General features: G+C 42.6%; 2 protein-coding genes across 3 annotated transcripts; one reads left to right on the forward strand and one right to left on the reverse strand.

Moving 5' to 3' along the window:
* Positions 1-805: 805 nt before the first annotated feature.
* On the reverse strand, positions 806-5,064 carry LOC128704337 (actin, alpha skeletal muscle). The gene is made up of 2 exons (XM_053799504.2): positions 4,960-5,064; positions 806-2,064 (listed from the first exon to the last, which is right to left on the reverse strand). Exon 2 carries the CDS (start codon positions 2,030-2,032, stop codon positions 899-901), a length of 1,134 nt encoding a protein of 377 aa, XP_053655479.1. The 5' UTR covers positions 2,033-2,064; positions 4,960-5,064; the 3' UTR covers positions 806-898.
* Positions 3,481-26,707, forward strand: LOC128704345 (uncharacterized). 2 transcript variants are annotated; one of them, XM_070103126.1, is made up of 4 exons: positions 3,481-3,681; positions 24,550-24,939; positions 25,783-25,885; positions 26,012-26,707. In XM_070103126.1, exons 2-4 carry the CDS (start codon positions 24,790-24,792, stop codon positions 26,464-26,466), a joined length of 708 nt encoding a protein of 235 aa, XP_069959227.1. In that variant the 5' UTR covers positions 3,481-3,681; positions 24,550-24,789; the 3' UTR covers positions 26,467-26,707. The 2 variants fall into 2 exon arrangements, with proteins under 2 accessions (XP_069959227.1, XP_069959228.1); XM_070103127.1 differs by having other exon boundaries at positions 25,783-25,876.
* The last annotated feature ends 1,292 nt before the right edge of the window (positions 26,708-27,999 follow it).

The raw sequence follows: 27,999 nt of genomic DNA on the forward strand, positions 1-27,999 counted from the left end.
AATACGACATTACGCCTACATAAGACTTCATAGAAAACAAAGTCTCGTGTTGGTGATGCCTTGTACTAATAAAGGTCTTCATTTTTGCTGTGTATTTCTGTAACCACTTGTCTGCTACGTCATACTTCAACTGCTTATCCTGACGTAAAATATACTGTAAGAGAAGATAAATACATTAACCATAAGGTAAACTAAGAAATCCAGCACTGGAGGGCGCAGTGGGATGCATAGATAGGGTTCTCTGTTCGTATGTTACGAAAAAGCAGCAGGAGAGCTGGAAGCCCCAGGAGCTATAATGTCCTCTTCCAATAAGGTTTTCTTCCTGGGGCTCAATATAAAACGACAACACAGAACACAATAATAGTTTTGTCTATTAGTAAGCTGTCTCAATGAGTTGGGACACAATGGACGGAGTTCCTTCAATGAGTTACAGGCACTGAGTCGGGGTCCTCAGTAACAAAATATATAAATAATATCAGGGAGTGGACAGACACCAGCAGACTCAATCTCGTCATCTTGTGCAAGAAATTCTGTGTATGGTCTCCCTCACTTGAAGGAAGTGTACGAAACGGAAACTCAGATAAAAGTATTACGTACATATTTGCAGATTAAGTGGCTCGTGACTCCCATGCAGTATACGAGAAACCACAGCTGGGAGTCCTAAATGACCCAAAAGTATATTTTTTTTTTCCATTTTAGGATGTAATATTTCGATAACCGCAATAACCTATACAAATGATAGGCCTTGGACAAAGGTGCAGCAGATAATTCAAATTTGAATATGTTAGGAAAGGTAAAATTAGTATAATATAAAATATATCTATATTTTACTCATAATGTAACATATATTTGAAGTCTTTAAATTTGATCAGAAAGAGAATTTTAGGTAATGTTGCATTTAGAAGCACTTGCGGTGGACGATGCTGGGACCCGACTCATCGTACTCTTCTTTGGTGATCCACATGGTCTGGAAAGTGGACAGTGATCCAAGGATAGAGCCACCGATCCAGACGGAGTACTTGCGCTCGGGAGGAGCAATGATCTTGATCTTGATGGTAGCAGGAGCCAGAGCAGTGATTTCCTTCTGCATGCGGTCAGCAATACCAGGGTACATGGTGGTACCACCAGACATGACATTGTTAGCGAACAGGTCTTTCCTGATGTCAATGTCGCACCTCATGATGGAGCTGTGAACGGTCTCGTGGATACCAGCGGATTCCATACCCAGGAAGGAAGGCTGGAAGAGAGCCTCAGGAGCACGGAAACGCTCATTACCAATGGTGATGACCTGACCATCAGGAAGCTCGTAGGACTTGTCCAGGGAGGAGGAAGCAGCAGCAACATTCATCTCATTCTCGAAATCAAGAGCAACATAGCCAAGCTTCTCCTTGATGTCACGGACAATCTCACGCTCAGCTGTGGTGGTGAAGGAGTAGCCACGCTCGGTCATGATCTTCATGAGGTAGTTGGTCAGGTCACGACCAGCAAGGTCAAGACGAAGGATGGCATGAGGAAGGGCGAAACCTTCATAGACGGGAACAGTGTGAGTGACACCATCACCAGAGTCACACACCAGACCAGTGGTACGACCAGAGGCGTAAAGGGACAAAACAGCTTGGATAGCAACGTAAACAGCAGGAGTATTAAAGTTCTCGAACATGATCTGTGTCATCTTCTCACGGTTGGCCTTGGGGTTGAGAGGAGCTTCAGTCAACATTGTAGGAGACTCCTCAGGAGCAACACGAAGTTCATTGTAGAAGGTGTGGTACCAGATCTTCTCCATGTCGTCCCAATTGGTGATGATGCCGTGTTCCACAGGATATTTGAGAGTGAGAATACCACGCTTGCTCTGGGCCTCATCGCCAACATAGGCGTCCTTCTGACCCATACCGACCATCACACCCTGGTGACGGGCGCGGCCGACGATGGAGGGGAACACAGAACGGGGAGCATCGTCACCAGCGAAGCCGGCCTTGACCATGCCGGAGCCATTGTCGACCACAAGGGCAGCCAGCTCCTCTTCGTCACACATGATGGTAGTTCGTGGATTCCCCTAGAGGATAACTGCAAAGAAAAGTGAAAACTAAATATTTGTACCACATCTTGATTATTATTATTATTATAATCAAAAAGAAGCGCTAAGCCACAAGGACTATACAACGTACCACATCTTGAAAACTACCATTCCTAGATCAATAATAATATAATCAAAACCATATCTAAGTCAGTTATTAAAACACAATGGATTATTTTATTTAAAAAACAATATTCTTTAATTAAAAGTAATGTTTGTTATTAGCATCGTCCTTAGAATATATAAAAAAATAATAATACTATCAAGATTCTGAACGGAAGATTTCCTTACCATATAAACATTCAGCCTATGGAATAATAAATGTTTAATGTACGTAATTATTAATCAGTGATAAATTACTAATCCCAAAGTTACTTATGAACTGTGACAACATAATGGGCGCTTGTCGAACGATCCACAGGTTTTTCGGAGATTCGAACCGGGGTCTGGTTTCAAATCCCCGAGAAACCTACCAGGTATTTGTTCATGTATAATAAACAATGTTTTTATTATCCTTTGATAATACAGACTAAAAAAATAATGATTATGTTCACTAAATGTATTTGTAGGAATATATCTCACACAGTGACGGCGGTTCGGATCTTTCACTGTGTTTATGTATACATAATAATCCACTTTTAGCCCCGTCATGTGAAGTAGTTACTGAGGTTCTCTGTCGTGCCGAATAGGTAAAACTTGGGATTTTGGCTTAAATAGCAACGCTCTTCTTGCCGAATAAGGCAAGTGAAAATTTGTGCATGCAATAATTTCGCAAAAATCATTCTGAACCTAACGAAAAAAATGTATTTCACTGTGTTTGTTTATTATTAAATTATTGTAAACAAATCTAAAATATATTTAGTTGGGTTAGGCTAAAATAAATTGCGCTTGTTATGATGAGGTTAGGTAAGTTTTGTAAGTTCCTTTTGGTGCAAAATTATAAATTTTTACATCAACATTAATGAAAAAAATATATCTTTAAACGTATAAGAGAAAATTTTAGAAAGGACTTAATTTTAAATGAGTTTTTTTTTTTTATATTTTATTTAAAACCAACAATATACAATAAACAAAAGGAAAAACCATAAAGATGACAATATATGAACAATAACTGAAAAAACATTACATTAGATATTGAAACATTAACGAATAACATAACAATATAACAAATATGACCACCATTACCTACATATAAAATCAGAAACCGAAGCTTAAAATTGTCCTATACTAGCTACATGTGGATAAGTTAACTTTCGTAAAAACATGCAAACCTATATTAACTCTTCCTCAAATTAATCATCCTTGCTCTTAATTTACACTAGAATAATAAAATACAAGTATAATAAAGAGCAGTTTGAATCAAAGAACATTCCACAATTATCATAAATTTACCTAACCTGCCTCTTGTGGGTAATCTGTGATGTTTGTGGTATCGTGACCGGGTGTTGGGTATTAGCTGTTACGCACCAGTGGATCTATTATTGTTTTTGAGGAAGCATGATGCCCTAAAGGGGTTGTTCTGCCGGCTAGTTATCAAGTGCCTTGACGTGTATTTTGGACACTGCGGCTACAATAGACTGAACATCACATCTGCTGCGATTACTTAGGTAATAAGACTTGATTACTGTTTACTTGTATAAGTGTGGACGCTGGTGGTCGTGTGATGGACCTATATCTTTTTTAATGTATCGTTGGCGATTATTATACCGACACATGTATGAGACGTGTTCAACTTCACCTGGGTGAGTGCTTTAACTGGTCTACTTCCCATTTAGTCTGTCTACTACTGCTCTTTGGTCTCCTAATGTGGTTTAAATATACGCCAACTTTAAACCTCCGTGTTTCCACTTAGAGTATAAAATAAACTTTAGAGATTCAGGGAACCTGCGACATTCAAATGAAATGCGAATACGGGTATAGACGAAATGATAATTAGGTAGTAAATGAAATATGAGGGGGAGACCAAACAGGCATAAACTCTCATCATGAAAATTTGACCACTATAAAAAAAGAAATCCAGTACATATTTATTAACTCTTTTGACGGGGAAATTTCGAATTAGTTCACTGTAGTTCAAGAAAAATATAGATGTAATTTTGGTGACCACTGCCCCTACCGACTAAAATTTAAGACACGCTGAGGTACTTCCCTTATTACAATCAAAACAAAGCGCTAAACCCCCAAGGGGCACTGTCCACAGACGAACTCTCCAGCAAGTTGATAAACGACACTTTCGCAGCATCTATGCGTCTTAATTCTGGGGAATAAAGATTCCCAAATGTTATAAGCCATTTTATCAATCAGTGGTTGCTGCTATGCTCCACCACAGGGCCGCCGATCACCCTGCTGTTAAACCAGTCCCTGAAGATCAACATTCAATTCGTAGTGAACCGTCAATGGATGAATATCGAATCCAGTGGCTGCAGTAGAGATGACGACGTAATGAATGTAGATAAATGGTTCATGTAACCGACCTAATGAATTTATTATCCAGGAAGACTTAATTTTTGAAGTGGTAGACCCTCGGACGGATCTGTCTCTTACAATGTGTAGTTACACTAGTCAAATTATGCAATTAAAGTATATATGTTGGTAAAATTACCGACAATATTACCAACAAGTGCAACTAATGTGGCATTTTATTGTGGCAACGTATCGCTCTCCAGGAGCGGCTCTCCGGGTAACAGCTTGAAGCTCCTGGAGAGCGAAACGTTGCCAGAATAAAATGTCACATTAGTTGCACTTGTGTCCTTTTACTTTACATATGCAACTACACCAGACACTACTGAACAACTCAGTTTACGGGGGAAGGAGATTCACGTAGTGTTACCCAGGTTAGACTACACACAACACTTCACCACCCACTACTTGTTATGATCACTTACAGATCTTGGCCCAGAGGTGCTTCGTAAACACACTAAACACAGGACTCTCAAACCTCAGTTATATATGTTCTCGGCTACACCACTTGTGTGGGTGTATCCAAATTCCTTCCTAGTGAAAACTTGCCAAATGCATATCAAAGTTGCTCAAGGATTACGTGGCCAGCAACTAAACAAATGATAAAGCAGAGGAACTAAAGAATTTTAATTTTATTGTTATCTGAAGGAATTTTGTTAGACATAGACTATGTAGGTAGCTTATTTTTCACTTTTTTTCAGTAACCATCGTTTTTTAATAGCAGTTGCAGCCTACTATGATAATGTGACTTACTGGTAATGTAGAGTACCGTATTTTTTCCCGGCTTGTATAAGTATTTTACTGCCAGTAGATTGCATAACATTAAATAGCATCTAGGTTAAATACTTCGTGATCCATTTACTTGTGCAGCATTGTTTTTCTGTTTAAATATACTCTCGAGTGTTGATAAAGAATCATTTAAGAATGTTGGGGTGGCGGAGACCCAAATGCTTCTCATAAAGCTCTAGTCAAGTAAATTGATACTTGAGGCTTGCTGCCAGCTCCCTGACCACAGGTTATTGCTGGCCAGGATATTCATAAGAGGTTTGAGGCTAACAGTCTTCTTTGTGAGGAGACGGAACACCTTGGACTTTTTTACGAGTCCAAAAAAAGAAAATTGTGTACAACTCGGTAGATATTTTAATGCTCACGGGATATATACTCAGGTGTACGTTCTTCAGTGTAAGTTGAGAATTTACTCTCTGAAGTGGGACTTGTATAATGAGTAAACAGAATCGTCAAAACTTATTTCTTGGGTAGCATTGCAAATTGGGTTGGGCAAATATTTTGTTAATGGGAAGGATTGTAAAGGACTGCCTAGTATGGGCCAACAGGCCTGCTGCAGTGTTCCTCCTTATGTAAGAATTACCCACATGTACAACATCTGGGTATCTTTATTTGTAGATATTTCGCCATCCAGTGGCTTTATCAGTACAGTCCTGCATGACCCTTGTCAGTTTAGCGCTTGAATTTATCAGTACATTCAAGTACAGCGAGAATTTACTTGCATCACAAAAAAGTGTTCAGACTAGTGATGAACAGTGTTAATGCACTGGCTAGTTGTCCATTTTTCAAAGGCACTTTTTGACAGATACTTCGCCTGCGCTCGTGCACTGCCCCAGCGTGATGTACATCTCTGGTCAGCTGCTTTCCAAAAGCTGTCTTGATTATGATACTCTGGTTATGGAGCCTAGTTCTATCTCTTATGTGCAAGACAGGTATACAATACCGACAAGATGAAAGTTAAGACACTTGTGCAACATCTGGTTATCTTTGTTGAGGCTGTTGACCACGATAAAGAATTTGATATTATTTACTTGGATTTTAGTAAGGCTTTTGATAGTTCCGCACCAAAGACTGTTAAAGAAAGTGGCAGCTCATGGCATTGGGGGAAGGGTGCTCTCGTGGATCGAGTCATGGCTCAGACAGGAAGCGGTGTGTGTCTATAAATGGGGTTAAATCCGAGTGGGGATCAGTAACAAGTGGCGTTCCACAGGGATCAGTCTTGGGGCCCGTTGTTGTTTATAATATATATCAATGATCTTGATGAGGGAATTACTAGTGATATGAGCAAATTCGCCGATGACACAGATAGGTAGGATAATTGATTCAAACGTAGATGTTATGGAACTTCAGGAGGATTTAAACAAACTCTATTCTTGGTCAGAAAAGTGGCAGATGCAGTTCAATGTAGATAAATGCAAGGTTCTGAAGCTCGGGAGTGTCCATAACCCTAGTAATTATAAGTTTTTTATTTTAAACTCGGGTACAAAATATATGGGTACATAATCAATATGTAACAAGATACAAGCAGTAAAACAATAATCTGCAGTGACTACACAAATACCGAAGAAGCACTTATATAACAACATCAGAACTGGCTGCTGCACTCCAATCAAACACTTTTATGTACTGTGCTTCACGTGAAAAGATGGTCTTATATAAAAAAACTATCGATAGTCCTACCTAGTAATGCTTACACCCCCCCCTTGAAAACGTACCACTTTCACCTTAGTATATTCTATAATTTGTTCATGATTGTAGCCAAAGTATAAACGTAAGTAACCATTCTACAGAATTCATTACCTTTGTAACTTGTGAGCTCATTACCTTTGTACCTAGTTCAGCTATCAAAACTTTGGGGGCCCAGTCCCTGGACCCATTACGTACCTCTGTAATCTGTAAATACCTTTGTAACTTGTCATGATTGTCACTGACAAATCTCTTATACATTTATAAGAGCATTAAGGACATCATTGACAACATATATAAACACAATCCAGCCATCTAAAAGGCTGACTATAATACAAGGAATGTCTGAACATGATGGCTCACATCCACCATTGAAACCAATCCACACCCTAACCCTCATATACCCCATGGTAACAAGGGTGGGTTTAATACACTACCGCTGACACTTCAACCCTCCTCCCTCCACATGCCTAGTAACTGTGTCTGCCGTCACCACTTATAACCACCATCAGTCACTGAATTTAAAAAAAAACATTAGATACAATAAAATAAAGGAATATAAGAACCCCTTATCGACTCCGCCACAGAAAAATAAATTTTTCAATTTTCTAATTCTGCTGATTCATCTTTGTGCTGACACAAAATATCCCCCATCCCCTATGCTTTTTATCTCTTTACTCCAAAGCTAAATACCAGATTATACATTTTATCAATCAAATTTATATTACAATAAGCATAAACATATCAATACTTATCCGACTAATAGGTGTACATCATTATCACCCTGAGTTCCATGAAATTTACATAAGAATTAATACATATATTGACAATCCTCATAATCCTTCCCGTCTTCTAAATACAGTGTACAAACATTCAATGACATGTCGTTATGATCCAATCATAATTAAATTACACTTCCCCTTTACCCCAGTGCAAGATAAATGCCACTTGCACTAGACGTCACAACATCTTACATTTGTTCACTTAAAACGTATAAAATAATAACTAACATAAATAACTTATAACAATATATAGATAGTAATTACTTGACAAAGTGAAGGGTACCAACTAATATGGTAACAGTACACTAGAAATTGAAACTCACACTCTAATACATACACATTCCCATTTTTATGTATTATTATGTTCAACAAGATATATATATTTATTAATGTTCCAGAGCAATATCAGACTTACTCTGTCACGCACTAAGTTACATAATGTAACTTATGGCTCCTAATAAAACATGTACAGGGCAGTACTACCTCAATCATTAACAAAACCATCCTGGCAAAAGACACTTCAGAAAGCCATCCCCTGACCCCATGCTATCTGTATTAAAAAACACAAACTCACGTTCCCTTCCATGCTCAAGTTCGTACCTGACGTCTAAAGTTATAAAACCCCTGTCTCTTAACCAAATGTCACCAGTTCACCCCCCCCCTACGCCCCCCTCATTCCTAACGACTTTACACCCATATATTCCACTACCACACACTTTTATTCCACCTTCCATCCTCCACTAACCTCAAAACGGAACAAAAATGCCAGTTTAGGGAGAAACAACCCATTCCAGCTCTAAACTACACCCAACCCTAACATTACACCTACTGTCAGATTACGATAACCCAAGGGAAAACTATTTACCCACACCCTCCCATATAGTAGCCTATTTGTGCAAACTGTACGATACACCATACCCCCGGCCGGGATTGAACCCGCGGTCATAGTCTCAAAACTCCAGCGCGACGGGCTGGAGTTTTGAGACTCTATGACCGCGGGTTCAATCCCGGCCGGGGGTATGGTTTATTTGCAATCGTGTCATTACGATTTCTTAAGTCATGTACGATACACACTCGCTGCAAGCGCCCGCACCCTACAATCACCCCCACCTCCCGCATGCACCAAGACACGCACAAAAAATCTGCCACTACATACATCACTGCCCTCCGAATGTCCTTGGAAACCCCGCCCACATCAAAATGCAAAGCCCTCAAAGTCGAAATGTTTCTCCCCCCTCCCGCCACTATACCAAGGACCCTTGCTAACCATGTCCTTACAACCTCCAAGTTTTCACAAAAATATACAGCATGAAAATCCGTCTCCTCTTCCCCACAATGCAAACAAGTGCCCGCACCTACATAACCCATTCTATATAGCGCTGACCTTGTAGCTAGAATTCCCATAAAGAATCTATAAACCACTTCACGAACCCTTGGCTTTAATCTGATCTTCCGAAAGTCTTCCCAAATGCCCCTCCAATCATACATCGGGTATGTTGCTACTCCCTGTATCACTGTACCCTGCCTACCTGTTCTCCCAAGCCTACTTACCCTTACTTTTTTTGCTTCCCGTACTGCCAACAAATTTCGCACCATATCTCACCAGTAGTGCCTTCCCCTTCCACCATTTTCGCACATCCTCCATGACCTCTCCCACCCTTCTACCCCTCTCCCCTCCCACCCTTCTACCCCTCTCCCCTCCCACCCTTCTACCCCTCTCCCCTCCCACCCTCAAGTACCGCTGCTTCACATACACTGCCTTCACTCGTGTGTCCAAAGGTATAAAACCCAGCCCACCCTGCCGCACGCCCATCATCACCACCTCCTTCCACAGCCATGGCTTCCCATAACTCCACACATACCTCAAAACCACCCTCTGCTGCAATGTTACATCCCCAGCCCTCCACCCGCTCATTCTACCCATCGCTCTACTCACAACTTCCTTGGAATTTATTCTCTGCGCCTCCCCAGCGTCCGCCATATACACAACCCCACATATCTTAATTCTATCCACTACGTTCCACCCATACAGTTCCCCCCCCACCCACGTGCCTACTTCTAATAACTTTGACTTTGCTTTATTAACCCTCATCCCTGTCGCCCCACCAAAAATCTCTATTATACATCCCACGTTCCCCAATCCTATTTCCCCTCCCACCAAAGCTGTGGTATCATCCACATACCCCACAATACGACATTTGCCAGGACCCACCTCTCCCTGTTCCCACACTCCTTTCTCTATAAGCCTATAAAAAGGGTCCTGCATACATGCAAAGAGGATTTGAGACAAGGGGCAACCCTGTCACAAACCCTTCCCCAACTGCACCGGCAACCCTAACTTCCCATTAACCTGTACCCTGACCGTCGCAGGCGTATACAAAGTAGTCACCCAGCACACAATCTCGTCCCCAAAACCCTGTTTTTGTAAAATACTCCACAACATACGTCTATCTACACTGTCATAAGCCTGCTTCCAATCAATCCCCAAGATCCCCCCCCCCCTTGTCAACCCTCCACAAAATCCTTAATTCTCCCATGCCCCTCACGCATACTTCGACCTGGAATCCCACACTGTCCTCTATGTAGGACTCGGCCAAGCACCTTTTTCATACGATTACTTAAAACCTTCGCAAAAACTTTATAATCAGCGCACATGAGGGAGATCGCCCTAAAAGCACCCAAGGTCTTCCCCCCCCTCCCTTATAGACCAAAACAACTACCCCCGTGCCCTGCGATTCCCCCAACACTCCCCTTTCCTTCATACAGTTAAACAATGAGACCAGACATTCCTTCATACAATCCCAATGTGTAATATAGAAATCATTAGGAATTCCATCAATGCCCGGCGCTTTTTCCCTACTCAAGCCCATTACCGCCTCCTCCGCCTCCTCCTCACTGATCCTACCCTCTATTATCGCTCTCTCCTCCCCTAAAATACCCTGAATTCCTTCTCTTAGAATCTCTCCCTCCCTCCCTCCTCCCTCCCCCTGCTTAAAATTCTCCCTAAACCAATAATCGGCATAATTGCTCATTCCATCGGTGGTACTAAGTACCTGCCCCACCCTATATCCCCCCCCACCCCTTTACACACCTCTAATTCCATAATCGTGGTCATCTGTTGCCTATTCCTAAATCTCCTCAAAACACATCCTGACGGTTTCTTACCCCATAGAACCTCCTCTAAACCTTCCCTCACACATATCGCATCAAAACGAGAATTTTGTATATCCCTCAATCTTCCCCTTAAAACCTCTATTTCTCCATGTCTAGCCCCCCTCCCCCTTCATAACAATCATTGAGCTGCCCCTCAAAATATTTCTGTAAACCAAACTTCCACCTCGCCTCATCCCGTCCTCTATGCTGATAATACTCCTTAATCTGCAATTTAGCGTGCTTCTCCCACCATTCCAAGACATCCTCCTCTTTGTTGCAAACCTCCCAGAGTTGCCTTCACCATTCCCTAAACAACCCCTCCCCCTCCCCCTCCCCCTGAAGTAGCCTCACATTCATTTTCCAATAACCCACATACGTACGAACCATCCCTTCCCATGCCACCTCTGCCAAAACAGCACGATGGTCCGAAAAACCTAAATCTATCGTCATTACACGTTCCACTGTTATATCTCGAGTTACATATATACGATTCAACCTGGCAGCATAACCCCTCTGCATAAACGTTATAGCATGTACCTCACCATATTGTTGAAAAATCTCTCTGATATCCACATCATCTGCTTCAAAAGGAACGTTGCGGATCCTCACCCAGGTGTAGTATTTTGAGGCATCCCGCAGGCGTACCTCCAGTCCAGATGATACGGTGATGCTATTCTCCTGGTACTGAGTCGGTAGGTAAGACACATAGGCAACAGTTAGGCAACTTTATTCCGAAACGTTTCGCCTACACAGTAGGCTTCTTCAGTCGAATACAGAAAGTAGGCAGGAACAGTAGAGATGTCTTGCCTACCAACCTGTCGGTATTGTATACCATTTTGATGGTACTGAGTCACCGTCCTTTCATACGCCTCCACTGTGCAGAACTTTACGAAGATTCTTGAAGAACCATTAAGCGCTATGCCATGTAGTTCATCATTGTCAATGCCAAACGTGTCCCGTATAATCGTTGGTAATAAAACAGAGGCATTCGTCGGATAAATTGTCCCTTTAACAAAGTCAACACACACGGTGTTGCTCCTTCTGCGGAAGCTGGCAGCCATCTTGATGAAAACAGGAAGTTGCGCAACAGAGAAAGCAGGAGCTTTTTGCACAGTGCGTCCACACGGCCCGAGAGCGATGAGGACAATATAGGTACTAATAAAGGGGATATTAATAAGGTCTTGAGGATATCTCTTCAAGAGAGAACCCGTTGATAAATTAGACACATGTGCATCTCTTGGGTATCTTTGAGGAAACATTTCACCACACAGTGGCTTCATCAGTCCATACAAAGAAGAATCTTGAACAGGAGGAGAATGAGGTAATCAGTCCCTCAACCTCGAGTCGATATGGTCACTCCATTCGAGTGACCACATCGACTCAAGGTTGAGGGACTGATTACCTCATTCTCCTCCTGTTCTTCAAGATTCTCCTTTGTATGGACTGATGAAGCCACTGTGTGGCGAAAGGTTTCCTCAATAAAGATACCCAAGAGTTGCACATGTGTCTAATTTATCAACATGTCGGTTCTCTGAACCATTCATCTACAAGAGAGAACCCGCAGTAATGGATTTAAATTAGATAAGTTTAGATTTAGAAAGGACATAGGAAAGTATTGGTTTGGAAATAGGGTAGTTGATGAGTGGAACAGTCTACCTAGTTGGGTCATTGAGGCTAGGACTTTGGGTAGTTTCAAATTTAGGTTGGATAAGTACACGAGTGGGAGGGGTTGGATTTGAGTGGGACTTTCACATCAGAGCTTATTTCTTGGGTAGCGTTGAAAATTGGGTTGGGTGACGTGTACTTAGCTCTGTGAAGACCTGTTTGTGCGCTCTCTACGAATTGAAGCAAGATGCCCTCCATCGAGCAACTTTACCAACAGCTTAAGGATGAATTGAGGATGGCGAAGATGGAGATTCGGCGACTGACCGAGGAAAACAAGATTCGTAGTAGTCCTCCTGTTTTGAGTCGTCAGGTCAAGAAGGGAAACTGGTCAGTGGCTGGACAGCAGGGAACGAAGTTGATGATCAAGAAGACGAATGGAAAGGTAGAAACGATGAAGAAGAAAGAGACTGCCGTGGAAACTGTTGTGGAAATATCTAATACATTCTCATTGCTACCCGACGAATGTGAGTCGACTACTGGGAACATCACGACGAACGACACCAAGGAAGGTAAGAATATTGTTGTTGGGGATAGCCAAGTTAGGTATATGGATAGGGCATTCTGCTTGAAGGACAGGAGTAGGAGACAGAGGGTTTGCTTTCCTGGGGCTGGGATGGAGGATATTGTTAGCCATCTGGATGACATCATGAGAGGTAATGGGAGCAATCCTATTATCTGTCTCAGTGCTGGAGGCAACGATGTTGGCAGACGTAGGAGTGAAGATCTGATGAGCAGGTATAGGTCAGCAATAGAAATAATTAGGAGGAAGGGTGGGAACCCTGTCATATGTGGTATTTTGCCAAGGAGAGAAGTTGGAAATGAATGGTTGTCCAGGGCAATTGGTGTCAATTGCTGGCTGGACAAATACTGTAAGGAAAATGAGGTAACATTCATTGACAACTGGGACCTCTTCTATGGCAGAAATGACATGTATTCCAGGGATGGGGTTCACTTATCTAGGTCTGGGGTGGGAGCACTGGCAACTGCAGTGGAGGGAGCTGTTAGGACTTTAAACTAGGAATAGTTAGTGGTATGGGTTTTGGCAGGAAAACAGTGAAGTCCCAGTGTAGTAATAATATGAGTTCTAGGGGAACTAGTAATAAGCAGAACGAGGTAGATATTGAAAAGCCAGTGACACTGGGTGATAAGGACAGTAATAGGTTTAGTAGAAAAACAGAAATGAGCAAGAAGGGTAAAGAGAAAGGAGAGTCTTTCAATGTTTATTATGCTAATAGCCGTAGTGCTATGAATAAGATGGACGAGTTGAGATTAGTTGCTAGTGCAGGTAACAGTGATGTATTTGCCTTAACTGAGACGTGGTTTAATTCAAAAAGTCGAGACATGCCTGCGGAATGTCACATTCAGGGTTTTAAATTGTTCCAAGTAGATAGAAGTATCGGGAAGGGGGGTGGGGTGGCATTGTATGTCCGAGATCGCTTGAACTGTTGCATAAAAACGGGTATTAAGTCTGAAGTAGCACATACAGAGTCTGTTTGGATAGAATTTTCAGAGGTGCATGAAAAACTGATTTTAGGAGTGATATACCATCCCCCAAACTTAGATAGGGACCAAGGGAGACTACTATGGGAGGAAATTGGTAAGGCCACAAGGCATGATAATGTAGTAATTCTAGCAATTGTTCGCATCGCTATTGGGCCATGCGGACGGGCTGCGTTGCTCCCACTTCACCTGGTTTCTGCGCAGTTTTCACTGATCAAACATGGCGGATTACACCGGCAGGAGGATTAACACAGTCTGCATTGAGCTGTTAAGGGGTTCTCTGAGCCCTGCTACGATGAACGTACTTCTTCCTGCAATTATTAGGGATCTATATGGCATCCCTAACGAGGAACTGTATGGTGTGGCCCTTAACGGGATGAAAAGAGTATTTGTGAAGTTTCGAGGGCCAGTTTCTACAGCAGTGTGGTGGAGGAGTACCAGGAACGCCGAATGTGCCTCAACTCGACGATGGACGTGTGCATGCATGACGTGTCTACTTACTACACGTGGGTACGGGTGAGAAATGTACCCTTTGAGGCGACCAAGTTTGGTATAGAGGACGTTTTCAGCAACTACGGAGTCATTCATGAGGCTAGAGGAGGGGTATGGCGGGATGGACCATATGAGGGCCTCCCGGAAGGTTCATACAACATCAAGATGACATTAAAGAAGCCTATACCTTCGTATGTTATGTTAACAGGCAACAGAACTCAGGTATATGTGTCTTATGCGGGACAAAGGAGAACGTGTCGTCTTTGCAACTCTTATGAACATATAGCGGCGCAATGTGCCCCAAGGGTGCCTGACCCGGTGGAGGAGGCCCAGCAGACGAGTGTGGTGGCGACGGCGAAAACTGGGACCCCTCTATGGAGTGAGGAGGTGGAAAAGGAAGGAGAACAGTTGGGGACGTGTGTCACACTCCCGGTGGAGGATGGAGATCTTCCTCCAAAGCCTGTGGAGGTGGAGGAAGTGGCGGAGTCGACACAGGAGGTGGCCTTGGAGTCTGTGCTCCAGGAATTCTTGGAGGAGGCTTTCGTAGGAGAGGACATGGATGGACGGCCCAGTGATAGGCAGCGATTGCAAGGGCTGAGTGAGAAGAAGGGAGGAACAGGGAATGGTGGACAGGATACAGTTGTGGTGGCAGAGGTACACAGGGAGGATGTACCTGAGGAAGAGATGGCTTTGGGAGGCAGCTCTAGGAAGCGGCCAGTAGGGTTGACTGAATTAGACGACGTTTTAACACCTGGGCAAAGACCAGGTAAGAAGGTATGGGCAGAGGCGGTACGAAAATCACCTACAGGGGGGGAGCACAGGGAAAATGGGGGGGAGGGACAGGGGGGGTAGGGGGTCTTATTAAAAAGAGTAGTAAGGAAAGTGTGAGCAAGCCACAGCGGCACAGAGGTAAGCCGCCTTTCCTTGACCGTTCAGGTGTGTAACACTAAATGCTAATGGCCTCAAGACTGAAGTAAAAAGGGTATGGTTGGAGTGGTTCCTCAAAAGGTATGATGTGGATGTTTGTTTCCTACAGGAACATAACCATAAGTCAGGTAGTGAGTTGCGATTGAGAGGATATAAGTTGTTTGTAAGCATGACAAAACTTTTAAAGGGAGGAGTGGCTGTTTTAGTAAAGGAGACCAGTCCGTTGCGAGTCGTGGGGTGGGAGGAGGGGGGAGGGGGGAGGGTTGTTCGAGTGGATGGGTGGTGGGGGGGAGAGCAGGGTATGTTTTGTGGGAGTTTATATGCTCGCGATTGGTAACATGAGGATAAAAACAGACTTTGTTCGGGACGTATTGTTATACTATCTCAGGGGTTTACCTGCTATTGCGATAATTGGAGGTGATTGGAATTGTGTGATTAGGCAAGGAGACGTAATACCTAGGGGGGCGGGGTGTGTGTTGGGTGTCTTACGGGATGCTTTTCGAGACGTCGGGGTCGTAGATGTGGTCGGCAGGGGGGGGTATCAGGTGGAGCACACCTATGTACAGGGGAGTTATGAGGCAAGGTTGGATAGGATTTATGTGAGGCAGGGGATAGGAGTGAAGAGGGTTAGAACAGTAGACGTGGGTTTGTCTGATCACAGGGCAGTGTTGGCTGACCTGCGGGTGGATGGTAATCCGAGAATATATCAGAGTTATTGGAAATTAAATGTGAGGCTTTTACAGGAGGAAGATCAAGGTTGGTCCTTTCAGGCATGGTGGAAAGGGTTTTGGGAGGTTAGGGATGAGGAGGTGGATTTGCTAGATTGGTGGGAGTTGCAGGCAAAGGTGCAGATTGCAGGATTGTTTAAGAGGGGCAGGGAACGGGCACGCTGGAGGTTTGGATTGCAGAATTATTTAGAGGGCCAGTTGAATGATTGTTATGGGGAGGGTAGGGAAGGTGTGGGAGGAGTTATGGGGGAACTTAGAAGTCGTTTAGTGGAGATGCATAATGAACGTTTTGATGCACTCAGGGTCAGGGCAGGCTTGGAGGACGTACTAAAAGGTGATAAGCCAACAGGGTTTGTACTCCAAAAATTCAAGGACAGACAGTTGAGGAATACCGTGGTACATATTGTCGTGGAGGGGGGGAAGGGTTATGTGCAGGGACAGGGTCTCTCGGACACAGATTGTATCAGTAGGTATACCGATTCTTGGTTTACGGAGAAATGGAAGAGAAGGGGAGGGGTGGTTGGGTTAGAAACATTTAGAGATATAGGGGTTCATCAGGTTTTGGGGCAGGGGGATAGGGACATGTTGGAGGGTGGCATTAAGGAGGCAGAGGTGGGGGAGGTGGTGAATGGGTTGAGTCAGGGGAAGACACCGGGAATAGATGGGTTATCTAATGATTTTTACAGAGCACATTGGGAGGATCTGAGGGAATGCCTAGTGGCGGTTCTGAATTATGTTGAAACGTGGTAGGATGGCGCAAACGCAGAAAACTGGGGTTATTGTTTTGGTGCCAAAGAAGGGGGGGGAGGAGAAGGGGGGGGGAGATGAGTTGAAGCAGGAGGAGGCAGGAACACAGTGGGACGTGCCACTAGTGTAAGTAGGTCGTCGTCCAAAGGTAGGGCAAGCGTTGAAGTCTTTGTACCAAGATTCCATGATGTTGCAGTGTCTGATAGATGTGATGAATGGTTTTCAAAACCATTCATCACATCGATTCCAGGTTGAGGGACTGATTACCTCGAACTTCTACTCTACTTCTACTCTACTGTTGAAGAAAGTAGCAGCTCATGGCATTGGGGAAAGAGTGCTCTCGTGGATCGAATCATGGCTCACAGACAGGAAGCAGAGTGTGTCCATAAATGGGGTTAAATCCGAGTGGGGATCAGTAACAAGTTGCGTTCCACAGGGATCAGTCTTGGGCCCGTTGTTGTTTATAATATATATCAATGATCTTGATGAAGGAATTACTAGTGATATGAGCAAATTCGCCGATGACACGAAGATAGGTAGGATAATTGATTCAAACGTAGATGTTAGGGAACTTCAGGAGGATTTAGACAAACTCTACTCTTGGTCAGAAAAGTGGCAGATGCAGTTCAATGTAGATAAATGCAAGGTTCTGAAGCTCGGGAGTGTCCATAACCCTAGCACTTATAAGTTAAATAATGAAGAACTTAGCCATACAGATTGCGAAAAGGACTTGGGGGTTATGGTAAGCAGCAACCTTAAACCAAGACAGCAATGCCTAAGCGTACGTAATAAGGCAAATAGATTACTGGGATTTATATCAAGAAGTGTAAGCAACAGAAGTCCAGAGGTCATACTGCAGCTTTATACATCATTAGTAAGGCCTCACCTAGATTATGCAGCTCAATTCTGGTCTCCATACTACAGAATGGACATAAATTCGTTAGAAAACATTCAGCGTAGGATGACTAAATTAATACATAGCATTAGAAATCTTCCTTATGAAGAAAGATTGAAGACTCTTAAGTTACATTCACTTGTTAGACGAAGAATGAGGGGAGACCTGATCGAAGTGTATAAGTGGAAGATAGGTATTAATAAAGGGGATATTAACAAGGTCTTGAGGATATCTCTCCAAGAGAGAACCCGCAGTAATGGATTTAAATTAGATAAGTTTAGATTTAGAAAGGACATAGGAAAGTATTGGTTTGGAAATAGGGTAGTTGATGAGTGGAACAGTCTACCTAGTTGGGTTATTGAGGCTAGGACTTTGGGTGGTTTCAAATTTAGGTTGGATAAGTACATGAGTGCTGACCTATACTTAACTCTGTGAAGAAGTGTCTTGTTTGCTCCGTGGACTGAACCAAGATGCCCTCCATCGAGCAACTTTACCAGCAACTTAAGGAAGAATTGAAGGCAGCGAAGATGGAGATACGGCGATTGACCGAGGAAAACAAGAGGATTCGTAGTAGTCCTCCTGTTTCGAGTCCTCAGGTCAAGAAGGGATCGTGGTCAGTGGCTGGACAGCAGGGGACGACGAAGTTGACGATCAAGAAGACGAATGGAAAGCCAGAAACGATGAAGAAGAAAGAGACTGCTGTGGAAACTCCCGTGGAAACCTCCAACGCATTCTCGGTGCTACCCGACGAATGTGAGTCTACTACTGGGATCGTCACGACGAACGACAAGGAAGGTAAGAATATTGTTGTTGTTGGGGATAGCCAGGTTAGATACGTGGATAGGGCATTCTGCTTGAAGGACAGGAGTAGGAGACAAAGGGTATGCTTTCCTGGGGCTGGGATGGAGGACATTGTTAGCCGGCTTGACAACATCATGAACGGTAATGGGATCAATCCTATTATTTGCCTCAGTGCTGGAGGCAATGATGTAGGCAAGCGTAGAAGTGAGGATTTAGTTAGAAAGTTCAGGACAGCTATAGACATGATTAGGAAGAAGGGGGGGGCGCCCTGTTATATGTGGCATTTTGCCAAGAAGAGGTGTTGGTAATGAATGGTTGTCCAGAGCAATTGGTATTAATTGTTGGCTGGATAAACACTGTAAGGATAATGCAGTACCATTCATTGACAACTGGGACAACTTCTATGGCCGAAATGACATGTATGCCAGGGATGGGGTTCACTTATCCAGGGCAGGTGTGGGTTTTCTTGCTAACTCAGTTGAGGGGGTTGTTAGGACTTTAAACTAGGATTAGTTAGAGGTATGGGTTTAGAAATGATTAATAATGAGTATGGATATATTGACTTATGCTCTGATATTAAGAATCTTAATAGTAACTGTCATGGAGTAACTCTGGGTAATGATAATTTCAGAAATTGTGTAAAAACAAAGATGAATAGGAAAAATGTGCAGAAGAAAAAACATATGATGGTATTTTATGCTAACAGTAGAAGTGCAAGAAATAAAATTAATGAACTACGTTTGGTAGCATGTGCTGGGAACTTTGATATCATTGCATTAACTGAAACGTGGTATGATTTAAAGAGTCGGGATATGACTGCTGAGTGCAATATTCAGGGATTTAAGTTATTCAATGTGGATAGATGTAATGGGAAGGGGGGAGGAGTTGCATTGTATGTTCGAGAAAATATTAATTGTTGCATAAAAAAAGGTATAAAAATAGATGGAGCAGTAACAGAGTCTGTTTGGGTAGAGTTCGTGGAGGGTCAAGAAAAACTAATTCTAGGTGTAATATACCGACCTCCAGGCTTGGATCACGATAGAGGGAGACTTCTTTGGGACGAAATTGTTAGGGCTTCTGGACACAGTAACGTAGTCATAGTAGGGGATTTTAACTTTAGCCAAATTGACTGGAATTCTTTGACAGGTAATCTAGAGTCCAGTGACTTCATGGAAACAGTTCAGGACTGTTTTCTGAAACAGAGTGTAACTGAACCTACCAGGGGTAATAATTTGCTAGACCTAGTCTTGTCACATAAGGAAACACTAGTGAATAATCTGGAGATCACTGAAGAGCTTGGCGCAAGTGATCACAAATCCATCACCTTTAGCATTAATTGGGAATGCAAGAATAATGATAATACAGTAAAAATCCCCGATTTTCGTTCTGCCGATTATAATGGACTTAGGGAACATCTGTCTAATCTTGATTGGGGTTATCTAGCTAATGATTTTATTGACGATAATCATACTTATGAATATGAAGGGATCTGCTTTTATGATTGTTTTCTTAATAATGTACACAGTGCCCAGAGTATATACATTCCCCAGAGAGAAATTAGGTCTAATAATAACGATCCCAAATGGGTTAACAGGAGGTTAAAGCATCTATTAGGGGAGAAAAGGGGAATTTATAGGCGCATCAGAAGAGGAGAGGTTAACCTTACTGACCAATATGTTCAGCTTAAAAGAGAAGTAAAAAAGGCGATTAGAAAGGCTAAACGTGACTATGAAATTAGAGTCGCTAATGAATCAAAGACTAATCCAAAGGGGTTCTTTCAAGTGTATAGGACGAAGGTGAAGGAAAAAGTAGGACCTCTGAAATCTGGGAATGGACAGCTGACGGATAATGAACTGGAAATGTGTTCCTTATTTAATGACTATTTTTTGTCAGTTTTTACACAGGAAGATGTAAATGAGATTCCAGTAATTAACAATTATTTAGTTCCTGATGAATTTAAGTTAACTAATATTACTGTCACGAGGGACATGGTTATTAAACAGATAGACAAACTGAAACAATAAGTCCCCGGGACCCGATGAGTTGTTTTCAAGGGTACTTAAGGAATGCAAGATGGAGCTTAGTCAGCCATTAACGAGTGTATTCAATGCGTCCATCCTTACCAGTGTTGTGCCAGAGATGTGGAAGATGGCTAATGTGGTTCCTATATTCAAATCAGGGGATAAGTCCACGCCTTCAAATTACCGTCCAATAAGCCTGACATCTGAACATTAAAATGGTATAAAATACCGACAGGTTGTTAGGTAAGACACATATGCAACAGTTAGGTATCTTTATTATGAAACGTTTCGCCTACACAGTAGGCTTCTTCAGTCAAGTACAGAAAAGTTGATAGAAGCAGAAGATACTTGAAGACGATGTAATCAGTCCATCACCCTTAAAGTTTTGAGGTGGTCAGTCCCTCAGTCTGGAGAAGAGCATTGTTCCATAGTATGAAACAATATTGTTTCATACTATGGAACAATGCTCTTCTCCAGACTGAGGGACTGACCACCTCAAAACTTTAAGGGTGATGGACTGATTACATCGTCTTCAAGTATCTTCTGCTTCTATCAACTTTTCTGTACTTGACTGAAGAAGCGTACTGTGTAGGCGAAACGTTTGATAATAAAGATACCTAACTGTTGCATATGTGTCTTACCTAACAAGCCTGACATCTATAGTGGGCAAGTTATTAGAATCAATTATAGCTGACATTATCAGAAGTCACCTTGAAGAGCATAACTTGATAAATGAATCTCAGCATGGATTCACGAGAGGTCGTTCCTGCCTGACAAACTTACTGACGTTCTTCAATAGAACATTTGAGGCAGTTGACAGTGATAAGGAATATGATATTGTTTATTTGGATTTTAGTAAAGCCTTCGACAGAGTACCTCACAAGAGACTCTTAAGAAAAGTGGCAGCTCATGGTATAGGAGGTAAAGTTCTAGCATGGATTGAGGCATGGCTTACCAATAGAAAGCAGAGAGTTACCATTAATGGAGTGAAATCTGAATGGGGATTAGTCACTAGTGGCGTTCCACAAGGATCAGTTTTAGGCCCTCTCTTGTTCATAATTTACATTAATGACCTTGATGAAGGGATTACTAGTGACATGAGTAAGTTTGCTGATGATACAAAGATAGGCCGTATAATTCACTCTGAGGAGGATATCAATGAACTCCAGGACGATTTGAACAAATTAATGTCTTGGTCTGAGAAATGGCAGATGAAGTTTAATGTGGATAAGTGTAAGGTACTTGCCCTTGGTAATGAAAATAACCCTCGAAGCTATAATCTAGGTGAAGTAGAGCCTGATCATACAGAATGTGAAAAAGACTTGGGAGTCATGGTAAGCAGAAATCTAAAGCCAAGACAGCAGTGCCTTAGTGTGCGCAACAAGGCCAACAGATTACTTGGATTTATCTCAAGAAGTATAAGTAACAGAAGTCCAAAAGTTATTTTACAGCTCTATACATCACTAGTGAGGCCTCATTTAGATTATGCTGCTCAGTTTTGGTCTCCTTACTACAGGATGGATATAGACTCATTAGAGAGCATACAGAGAAGAATGACTAAAATGATTTACTGTGTAAGGAACCTCCAGTATGAAGATAGACTTAAAGCCTTAAATCTCCACTCTCTGGAGAGGCGTAGAATGAGGGGAGATATCATTGAAGTGTATAAGTGGATGACGGGCATAAACAAGGGAGACATTAATAAAGTACTGAGGGTGTCGAACCAGGTAAGAACCAGGAATAATGGATTTAAGTTGGATAAATTTAGATTTAGAAAGGACATAGGTAAGTACTGGTTTTCTAACAGAGTTGTAGATGCGTGGAACAGTCTTCCCAGTGGGGTGATAGAGGCTAGGACCTTGGGTAGCTTTAAGAAGAGACTGGACAAATATATGAGTGGGAGGGGCTGGGTTTGATTGGCGTCATTGGGTACGGGAGTTATTTCTTGGGTGGCTTTAGGTAGAGATCGTTTTGATAAGGACCTGCCTCATATGGGCCAGTAGGCCTTCTGCAGTGTGTTGTTAGGTAAGACACATATGCAACAGTTAGGTATCTTTATTTCGAAACGTTTCGCCTACACAGTAGGCTTCTTCAGTCAAGTACAGAAAAGTTGATAGAAGCAGAAGATACTTGAAGACGATGTAATCAGTCCATCACCCTTAAAGTTTTGAGGTGGTCAGTCCCTCAGTCTGGAGAAGAGCATTGTTCCAGACTGAGGGACTGACCACCTCAAAACTTTAAGGGTGATGGACTGATTACATCGTCTTCAAGTATCTTCTGCTTCTATCAACTTTTCTGTACTTGACTGAAGAAGCCTACTGTGTAGGCGAAACGTTTCATAATAAAGATACCTAACTGTTGCATGTGTGTCTTACCTAACAACCTGTCGGTATTTTATACCATTTTAATGTTCTTCTGCAGTGTTCCTACATTCTTATGTTCTAATCAGTCCCTCAGCCTTCGAGGTGGTGTTTATAGCACCGTGGTTGTAGAGATTCTGAAGCTCAGGTAAGGAGACTGGCGCTTATATAGGCGTCAGTGAATAGGCACGTGTAGCAGACGAAGACAGTCATTGACGATGAAGCCACTGTGTGGCGAAACGTTTCCTCAATAAAGATACCCAAGAGTTGAACATGTGTCTAATTTATCAACGTGTCGTTTCTCTGAACCATTCATCTACAATCCTGTCAGACACTGCAACTTCTTGGGATCTTAATACTTGGGAATTTAAGAAGAGACTGGACAAATATACGAGTGGGAGGGGCTGGGTTTGATTGGTGTCATTAGATACGGGAGTTATTTCTTGGGTAGATTAAGGTAGAGGTCGCTTTGATAAGGACCTGCCTCGCATGGGCCAGTAGGCCTTCTGCAGTGTTCCTCTATTGTTATGTTCTTATTATATAAAAGAGTGGAAAACAAGGTTGAGTTTAAACATTAAAATGGTATAAAATACCGACAGATTGTTAGGTAAGACACATATGCAACAGTTAGGTATCTTTATTTTGAAACGTTTCGCCTACACAGTAGGCTTCTTCAGTCGAGTATAGAAAAGTTGATAGAAGCAGAAGATACTTGAAGACGATGTAATCAGTCCATCACCCTTAAAGTTTTGAGGTGGTCAGTCCCTCAGTCTGGAGAAGAGCATTGTTCCGTTGTTCCGTAGGCGAAACGTTTCAAAATAAAGATACCTAACTGTCGCATGTGTGTCTTACCTAACAAGGTTGAGTTTAAGAAGGACCTTCCCAGCACCGGTCAGATGTCATTGTAGTGAGGCGGAGCCATATATATATAAGCTGCAACATTACACAGCTAAGGCGTTATAGGAGCCACGAGACGACATATTAGCTCTTCGCTACAGATAAGGGGAAGACATTATGGCGCAGAAAAAAGGCGGAGGTCGTAGGGAAATGAGATTATCGGTAAGTTTAAAGTATCTATCGTCAGTCAGTTTTATTTGTAGCCTATTGGATGTTTTCCCTTCATCCGAAATTACCTATATATATATATATTAAGGTTTATACTACAAGATATTTAAACTAGTTGCTGTTTTAAATCTCATTGTTAATCTCAGATATACAGTCCGATATATATTTTTGGATTCTTCAAATTCTTTTACATTATTATAATCATGGGGAAGAGCTAAACCTGTAGGGATTATACAGCGCCTGTGGGGGCGGGGGGATGGAAGGTATTCAGACTCAGTTCAGAGAACTGGAGCACATTAAATTCTCTTGATCAAGAGCCCCTCACCAGTGTCAAGGAACCTCCCCTGAGGTGATTATTGCACAGCTTGTCCTATTCTTTTCGCTGATGCTAGATTTTCAATCCTCAGAAATGTAATGGCGTCGATCGGGATTCGACGAACAAGGCAAGGTGTACAAAGCATGTCAAGAGACCATCAGTGTGTGACAGGAGGCGAAGTAACAGCAACAGAGACTTCCATGACCACCTCCGTGGTACTAGGAACTCCAATGGTGGCAGAGGCGGCAGATTTTTGCCAGGCAGGCTCAAAGACTCCCGTGGTGGCAGAGTGCAGAAGGCTACTGTAGATGGCTCGGCAGATACTACAAGGATGAAGAGTTCAACGTTTGTCAAGAGATTATCGCAAAGTTCTGGAGGCAGAGGGAACAGAAGAGGCTCCCGAGTTTTCAGAGCTCATGGTGCCAGAACTGTTTATACTGTTTTGGAACTCGATGCTGAGCTTGCTGCTTTTGTAGATCAGGTAACTCTTATTTTTTTTTTGTCTCGTGGATTAGTAAAGTCATTTGGTTAATTATAAATGTGTAACACTTTGGTATCATGTGTCTAATTTATCATCATTTCTCTACCTGGAGTTTACCTGGAGAGAGTTCCGGGGGTCAAAGCCCCCGCGGCCCGGTCTGTGACCAGGCCTCCTGGTGGATTAGAGCCTGATCAACCAGGCTGTTGCTGCTGGCTGCACGCAAACCAACGTACGAGCCACAGCCCGGCTGATCAGGAACTGTCTTTAGGTGCTTGTCCAGTGCCAGCTTGAAGACTGCCAGGGGTCTGTTGGTAATCCCCCTTATGTATGCTGGGAGGCAGTTGAACAGTCTCGGGCCCCTGACACTTATTGTATGGTCTTTAACGTGCTAGTGACACCCCTGCTTTTCATTGGGGGGATGGTACATCGTCTGCCAAGTCTTTTGCTTTCGTAGCGAGTGATTTTCGTGTGCAAGTTCGGTACTAGTCCCTCTAGGATTTTCCAGGTGTATATAATCATGTATCTCTCCCTCCTGCGTTCCAGGGAATACAGGTTTAGGAACCTCAAACACTCCCAGTAATTGAGGTGTTTTATCTCCGTTATGCGCGCCGTGAAAGTTCTCTGTACATTTTCTAGGTCGGCAATTTCACCTGCCTTGAAAGGTGCTGTTAGTGTGCAGCAATATTCCAGCCTAGATAGAACAAGTGACCTGAAGAGTGTCATCATGGGCTTGGCCTCTCTGAACCATATATCTACATAATCACTTAAATTTCCAGACTACGTAGCCCATTCTTGCTAGGAAATAAATTAAAGGCTAATTCTCACATTGAAATCATTCCCCAGGAATGTAATGGTGTTACTCTCGCTGGTGATTCAGAAGACATGGAATGTACGGAGCTTCCCCAGAGATCTTCACCTCCACGAAAACCTATTTCAGGTGATTTGGGCAAGTCATTTTCTCTTTTAAAATTTTCTGCAGTTGAATATAGTTCGGCTTGATGAAACGCCTGATAATTATCGATCTTGAATAACTTTTTGATGTAATGACTGATGTAATCGTATGCTTCCATAGGTATCAGGGGCAATGGCGGGTCCAGAGGCTCCCGTGGTAGCAGTACCAGAGGAAGAGGTTTGCATGACAGCCTCAACACCCCTGAAGGCTCCTCTGGTGGCAGGTCCAGAGACTCCCGTCGCAGTAGCAGAGGAAGAAATTTACAAAACCTCAAAGACGCTAGAGGCTCCAACGGGGACGTCAGGAGCAGCAGAGGTCCACCAAGGCTGGTAGCTGCTCCCAATATCGCAGTGAAAAGCGCAACAATTGTTCTCGAGAAATTATCAGTAATTCCCGGAGGAGAAAATTCGGAGCTCAAGAAATCGTCACAAGGTTCTAGTGTAAGGGGCAGAGGGGCCAGAAAAGGCTCTAAATGTGGCAGAATTTTTAGGGCACATGAACCTGGAGGGGCGACCTACACTGTTAAAGAACTGAATTCAGAACTTGCTGCTTTTGTTAGCTTGTTTTCTAACTAAATTAGTGGCTTAAACTTGGTATTATTCTACACATATAATACCAGAACTGTAAATGATGGTTTTTGTACAGTTTTTGTCTACATGTCTGTTCAAACCCGTCCAGAAAATGTCATTGTGGAATAGGTTTCGCTTTTAATTATTAAAAATAAGAATTTATAGTTTTGTAAGCCGAAAAAAGTTTGATGCAACACACACAAGAGCAAAGTGCTCCAATAATATTTAAATTAAAGAATTAAAGCAACTAATGTTTTATTTATATTTTTTTTAGCTGTAACACCTAACACCTCATCAGCTGATTTTTATTTACGTCTCCGAATGGCGGCAGATGGTGAGCTGACAGTAACATAATTGACAAAATTCCACTACAGTAGGCCTAGGGGTAAATATTAGATTGATCCTATACTCTCATTGTGTTGTATATTTGTCTGTTATTACAATAATGGTATAAAATAACAAGATAAGGCATTAAAACACCTGCGACACGTCTTTATTTTTCTTGTCTTGTAATAACTCAGTATTGTGTATTTTTTTAATGTTTTTTTTCAAAAGCGCTAAACCCTCTGGGGGGGCTATACAGCAATGTGCAGTATAAGCAGTGAACAAAATCTTACATCGTAAACTTTTTTTTCTCTGAAAACGAAGCATTAATGGGAATACCATTGGATAACACCCCTGGTGTGGGGCTCTTGATCTAGGGGATTGGATCTGTGCTCCAGTTCCCTGAATTGACCCTGAATAACTTCCATCCCCTCCCTCACATGTGCTGTATAATCCTACGGGTTTAGAGCTCCATGATATAATCCTAAGGGTCACACACTGTCTTAGGAATGAAGGGCAATGAGGCTCGACAAGGAAGAGGACGAGTTTAGAAAATCTTACTTGTTTCATGGTTTCATTGCTATATAAAATTCTTGCGGAGGCTGGTATTCAAACGGGAGGTGGTTTTCGGATCATGAACAACACCTAGCTCTGCTGGGTGCATGATCTATGAAGGATAACTGGTTAAGGCGACGTGAACGTTGTTCTGTCTCTTGATGCAGGAGTGTATGGGTCAGTAGACTTCCTCCAGTGTTCCTCAGCTCTTGTTCTTGAATTATATAGTTGATTTAAGTTCAACCAGTTAAATCCCAAAGCGCTATTAAAATATCTTAATTTTAGAGATAACTGGACTAGAATTTATTCTGACAAACTATTACAAAACCAGAAGCTGTATAGCCCTTGCAGCTTAGCGCTTCTTCATGGATATCACATTTTGTAACAAGTGGTGACTCTACCAGTGTCCCGTGGCCTGGTAGGCAACGCTCTCGCTTCACACTGTCCATGATACGATCCCCGGCAAGGGTGGAAATACAGGGCGTTTTTCCTTACACCTGTCCCCGTTCACCTACCAAGCAAGTAAGTACCTTGGTATCAATCGACTGATGTGAATCTCATCCTGGGGGACAAGATTGAGGACCACAATGGAAATGAGTTATCCTAGGTGGCTAACCTTCCGGGGTTAATAATTCGAACGAAATTTCATCTCTATGAATA

This window comes from Cherax quadricarinatus, chromosome 84, assembly GCF_038502225.1.
Source record: "Cherax quadricarinatus isolate ZL_2023a chromosome 84, ASM3850222v1, whole genome shotgun sequence".
Lineage (NCBI taxonomy): Eukaryota > Metazoa > Arthropoda > Malacostraca > Decapoda > Parastacidae > Cherax > Cherax quadricarinatus.